Source organism: Trichomycterus rosablanca, chromosome 8 (genome assembly GCF_030014385.1).
Source record: "Trichomycterus rosablanca isolate fTriRos1 chromosome 8, fTriRos1.hap1, whole genome shotgun sequence".
Lineage (NCBI taxonomy): Eukaryota > Metazoa > Chordata > Actinopteri > Siluriformes > Trichomycteridae > Trichomycterus > Trichomycterus rosablanca.
This window is the reverse complement of record NC_085995.1, coordinates 37,822,645-37,828,644: the sequence shown is the minus strand read 5'-3', so window position 1 is coordinate 37,828,644 and position 6,000 is coordinate 37,822,645. Positions and strand designations below refer to the sequence as shown.

The following is a 6,000-nucleotide window of genomic DNA, read 5'->3' as shown; positions in this document are numbered from 1 at the left end:
CAGCTTTTCAATGGGCGCAAGGCACACAGTAACACCCTGGATGGGGCACCAGTCCATCGCAGGGCAGACACGCGCACACACACACACCCATTCACCTACAGGGCAATTCAGTGTCTCCAATTAACCTGACTGCATGTTTTTGGACTGTGGGAGGAAACCCACACAGACACGGGGAGAACATGCAAACTCCGCACACAAAGGACCCGGACCGTCCCGCCTGGGGGTCGAACCCAGGACTTCTTGCTGTGAGGCGACAGCGCTACCCACCGAGCCACCGTGCCTCCCCTTAAGTGAACAGTGATTAGTAAAAAGAATTACATTATTGATACAGAACACAATCATGCTATTACTAAATGTTATAAACTCATTTAAGCGTTAGATTTCAGAGCAAGAACTGAAGTCTTTCACACTGGCGGTTGGACGAGGGTACTGCTGGTGTCATTTACGGTGTATAGAAAGGCACGACTCCTACTGGTGATGTTATGGAGTCTGGTAATAGGAAGCTTCATAAACACAGCACCTTACATGTCACCCCATGATTGAATTGCCCCATGAATTGCTTATACTTAATCTAAATCCTAAATTGACCGGATACACCGAGCAGAAAAAGCCGAATGAGATTAGTGCAACGTGTGGACACAGCTACAAGCTAACATGCTAAAAGCTAGTAGAAAGGTCTTGAGAATCCTTGGACTGCAAAGTACAAAGCTGGCGGGAATTCAGCAAAAAACAATGCTACGTTTAACTAAATAAAGCTGTTTCTTTTCTTCCAGTAACCACATCAGGTAGAATAATTAAATCTACACATTTAAACTCATTTCATGTGTTTTCAATCTGGATCCAGGTTAGATTTAATTCAAATTTACACACTTGGCAACAAACTTTACTGTAACACAAAACTTTGGAATCCATGGAGCACATATGCAGTGAGCCAATGTTTTAGGGAGGGGTTTATGGTCACCAGATACATCTTGGAGAGTGAGAGCGAATGTAAAATCATCAATAAATGTATTTAAACATGTAACGGGAATAAATCACTGATCAGGTAGAATAATTAAATCTGCACATACTTTTATATTTTGGGTATAAACGGTGAGGGTGGGAGGAGGAGTAATCGGTCGTGTCTGACAGACTGAGAGACGCTTATAGTCCAGATTTAGCTCCATCTGATTTCCACCTTTTTGGACGCTCAGAGAAGCTTTAAGGGGAAGAAGATTTTCATGTAATGTGAAAGCAGCGCTGCATCATAAAACTTGCTGATGGAATTAAAAAGTTGGTACGACGCTGGGAAAAATACATCGGAAGGTGACGATGTAGAAAAGTGATGGAGTGTTTTTGAAATTCTTAATAAATAGAGTTTAAAAAGAGGTTTTGTTTGTTTGTTAGGATTTTAACGTCATTTTTTACACTTTGGTTACATTCATGACAGAAACAGTAGTTACTTATTACACAAGATTTATCAGTTCACAAGTTTATATCAAACACAGTCATGGACAATTTTGTATCTCCAATTCACCTCACTTGCACGTCTTTGGACTGTGGGAGGAAACCGGAGCACCCGGAGTAAACCCACGCAGACACGGGGAGAACATGCAAACTCCACACAGAAAGGACCCGGACCGCCCCACCTGGGGATCGAACCCACAGCATTTAAGGTACTGAGCTAGTAAGCAGAAGATGCCGGTTTAAGCCCCACCAACAACAACTTGACATTGTTGGTCCCCTGAGCAAAACCCTTAAACCCTTAATTTCTCAAAATGTATTCGGTAATAATTGTAAGTTGCTTAACATAAAACAATATAAATCCTAAACAATCAGTAAATATTTGGTTACTCAAAGAATAGATCAAGCTGAGCTACCAGTAAAACGGGTAAAACGTGTACAAATGAACCTCAGGTTGGAAGAAGTCGTGTAGAACTGAAAGACAGCCTTAGTTGGGAACTGGCATGGGAAAAAACTTAACAATGACGCCAACAGAGGACTTAAATTTTAATCTACAATAATAAAAGGTAAAATGAAAACTGGCTGAAAAAATAACAGCTTGTTAATGCAAACTCGTCGTTTGCACATTGTAAACACATTACCATTCTGATCGTATCATGAAATAACAACAAAAACTGAATAAAATGGTGGTCAGTTTAAAAGGTTTAGTTACATTTTACATTTACATCTGGAAACAAAATGCAATAATGTGAAGTGGAAAAGGCCCAAAAGATAGAGCTTCACTGTGTAAAACACATTTCTATACTGGTTGTGATTTCCTTTTATTCTGGACGTTTATTGTTTGTGTAACCACGTTCATGTCCATTTCATGACTCGGTCATTTCATGTGTTTCAATCTGGGTCCAGGTTAGATTTTTGTCTGAATGTACACACTTGGCATCAAACTTTACTGTAACTCAAAACTTTGGCATTCATGCAGTACATTTGCTGTGACCCACTGTTGGGTAAAATCACCAATAAATGTAATTAAACATGTAACATGTGAATAAATCACTGATCATATGAATTATAACATGATAATAAAGCAGACAAACATTCTAGTGTAAACAGAGTCGAATATAAACGGAAGCATCACATTCAGAATGAAGCGCTGCAGCTTTAAAAATCATCAGTAACGTAACAGTGGTCAGATCTGGGGTCACTGCCTCCGTGCTTCAGGGTGTGGATGTTGTAAACAGATTACACATTAATAAAATAGAATTACACCAGAAGTGGAAAATCTTAAAATTCAATTAAAAAAAAAACCTTCATTTTAAATCCTTTGGTGGACAAAAGCACATAATGAGCAGATCATTTCAATAAGTACAAAGATCTATTAACATAACAAAACAACCACCGATAGGAAGTACTGATTAGAATCTGATTTTAAACACTGTAAGGCAGTGGTCCCCAACCACGGGGCCGCAGACCGGTACCGGTCCTTGGGTCATTTATTACCGGTCCACACAGAAAGAATAAATAATTAGAGATCGTTACAAGAGCAATTACATTTCCAAAACTTTTCTGGTGTTACTGTCCCCAATCACCACTAGGTGGGAGCAGTGTCTTGTTGCATCAAAAAAAGGTCAGAGATCCCACTGATTTTCCATTCTATAGTTATTCTATTTTAAATCCTCTCGCCCCCACCGGTCCGTGGGGCAAAAAAGGTTGGGGACCACTGCTGTAAGGCACAAGAGGCCAGTTGTTGTTTTTTTTGACCATTTAAGTACAGTAACAAAACAGTAACATTATTCTAATATGGATTAAATCAGAGAATTCAAACATTTTTCTACATGAACTAATGCATCACAGCACGTATTTCCCTTACCCTCGTGCATCTAATCTTAAAACACTTCAGAACCCTATTTTACCTACAGAATTCTCACAATACTAACATTTCTAATGACTGATTTGTTGTCTAACAATTTATATTGGCAACAATCTTTAAAAGACTTTAATATACTGGGTTGGTTAATGTTACTTCCTATTGGGAGGGGAAAAAACCAAAAGAATGTTCTAGTAAAAAGAAAGTTGTGCATTTGCACCGTCTTTACTAATAACCCTGTGTGATGAATCCTCATATTGCACAGTTATGATACCTGGGACTGAATCTAATGAGCTTTTTGTGTTTATTTTCCCTTGAGTGCTGTGTATGTAACTGGTGTACCAGAGTAAAGGTGCAGTGTGCACAGCTTGCACATGGGAAGATACAGGATGCAGGGAGGGAGCTATTAGGGTTCTGGGCTATAGTTCGAAATGTTGAGGGTTCAAATACAAGCTCTGCCGAGGTGTCGGACCCTTAACCGTTTGCTCCATGTGGCTGATCCTGTGCCGTGCCAACTTCCCGACAGTCTAACATACACAGTACTTACAGTAATGTACAGTACAATAAAAACAGCTGTATTTATTCTATTGTACTGCACCTTCCTTCCTCATGCTTATGCAATAAGGGAAGATCTTAAAAAAACAACAATAAAGAGGTGAGACAGTTCAAGTGTAGCTCAAATTTAGAGGAATTTAGTTTCGTTTTGTGCAATTTGCAGCAAATGGATTTGCAATTTAAATCAGCCAGCTTACAAAGCCAGGCATAAATGGTCCACAGCCTGTTGTCTGGAATTGCCAGGTGCCGTTTTTATCCTGCCATGTCAGTGTATAACTACAGGTGTGTGTTTATTCTTATTTATTTATTTAATTGTTTAATGCCGTTCTTACACCATGATTATATTCACAGCGGGAAGGGTTGTGGGTTTATTCTCTTTGCCTTTAGCATTCAATTTGGGCATTTTACCTAAACTACATAAATATGTATTAAAACAAAATAACAGCAGGACCGCTCAGGTGGAGCAGCGGTAAAAACACATGCTGAAACCAGAGCTGGGATCTCGAATACATCGTATCGAATCTCAGCTCAGCTCTGCCTACCGGCACATGAACGATTGGCCTGTTGTTAAGATATGGGTGGGATATGCCATTTAGACTCCTATATATTTCCCTCTTGATCCTATGTATGTTCCTAAATACATTTATACATTCACTGAATTCCTTTCCTTATTCTTATAAACATTCCTATGTAATGTAACAATCATGTAATACTAAAAAATATCAAAATATTCAGGGAAACGACTTGTTTTTATCAATGCTTGTGTGTCTGTCTAATTTTTGCAAAGGTTGCGTGACAGAATGCGCACCTTCACATCACACACACTTACACGTCAAATACAAGATGTGTGTTTGTGTGTGTTCGTGTGTGTGTGATTTTGGCCAAAAGGACAAAAAGTCATAATAAAAATAAAATCAGGTAAGATAAGTAAAGAGCAATAAAAATGTTCCCTAAATTCTAAGTTGTAAAACAGCCACACCAGAAATGATCATCCAGCTTAATCAGGTGGTTTAAAATGCAGTAACATTAAAAGAAAATCTAAAAAAGGAGACCGGACACTGAGCTCATACTGAAGTACAGGAGAAAACATTTTGGACAGTCTTCTTGGTATAAATAAAACATTTGGTAAACAGGTGAGACTCTCAGGACATCTTTCCAATCTGGACTTTCTTCCAGGCTTCAGAGGCTGTGAATATGATGGAATCTATGATACCAGCCACTGTGAAAGTCCCGCCGATGATGGCGCAGATCTGAGGATGAGAAAACCACAAGGAATCAGTAAAAGAATTAAAGCAGAACAAAACTAACCCAAACCCACACCCCACCCCTGACACATGGGCAGCAGTCGTATGCATTTTTTCACCTGCACTAGGCGAGTGCTAATGCAGATCAGCCCCGTGTACGGAGAGACACACACTGATCAAGACACTCCTTCCCCGCCCCTGTGCAGGCGCCATCAATCAGCCAGCAGAAATTGTTGTTGCATCAGTTACGAGGAGACCCTATCCGGCTTATTACTACCCCACCCTTATATGAACAACAGGAGCAATCGTTGTTCAAGTGGCCGCTTAGCCCAGCCGGATGGCAGATTCGATACGATGTATTCGAGATCCCAGCTCCGGTGTGCTAGCGTGTGTTTTACCGCTGCACCACCTGAGTGGCATGTCAATAATTTTGATAACAGGGCATTGTGGTGAGTGTTTTCAGACTAATATGAATACAGAATAAAGAACAGCCAGACGTGCAGCTCTTACTTTTTTCCTTTACAGCTTACAGCCGATGGTTGGTGACCGGCAAATTATGAGTTTAATGAATTTTATTTATTTCATATATTTAATATTGGTGTATGTATTCATGATTCTATACAGATTCTAACTTTCTAACTGTACCCCCCTCCACCTCCACCACCACCACCACCGAGCTTGAACATCAAAGTCAGCTTTTAATGAAAACGAGATTAAGTTCAAGATTTATAAGCATTTTAGCAAGTATGCAGATTAACCTGAAGCACTGAGCTAGCTAGAGTGTGTTTACTGGTGGTGGAAGCCTAACCGGTGCCAGTCCCAAAATGGTAGTTCATCCGATTACCCTTGGTAGTTAAGACCCCACCGAAATCAAATAAATCCTTAACAATTACA

The 6,000-nt window shown here is 39.8% G+C and overlaps 1 protein-coding gene across 2 annotated transcripts in view; it reads right to left on the bottom strand.

Annotated features, from left to right (window-relative positions):
• Positions 1 to 1,976: 1,976 nt before the first annotated feature.
• The window catches only part of ergic1 (endoplasmic reticulum-golgi intermediate compartment 1), a 52,831-nt gene continuing 48,807 nt past the window's right edge, over positions 1,977 to 6,000 (bottom strand). For both annotated transcript variants that reach the window (XM_063000856.1, XM_063000855.1), the window contains exon 10: positions 1,977 to 5,112. In XM_063000856.1, coding sequence (XP_062856926.1) covers positions 5,005 to 5,112 — 108 coding nt within the window. In that variant the 3' untranslated portion in view covers positions 1,977 to 5,004. The remainder of the gene's footprint in view (positions 5,113 to 6,000) is intronic.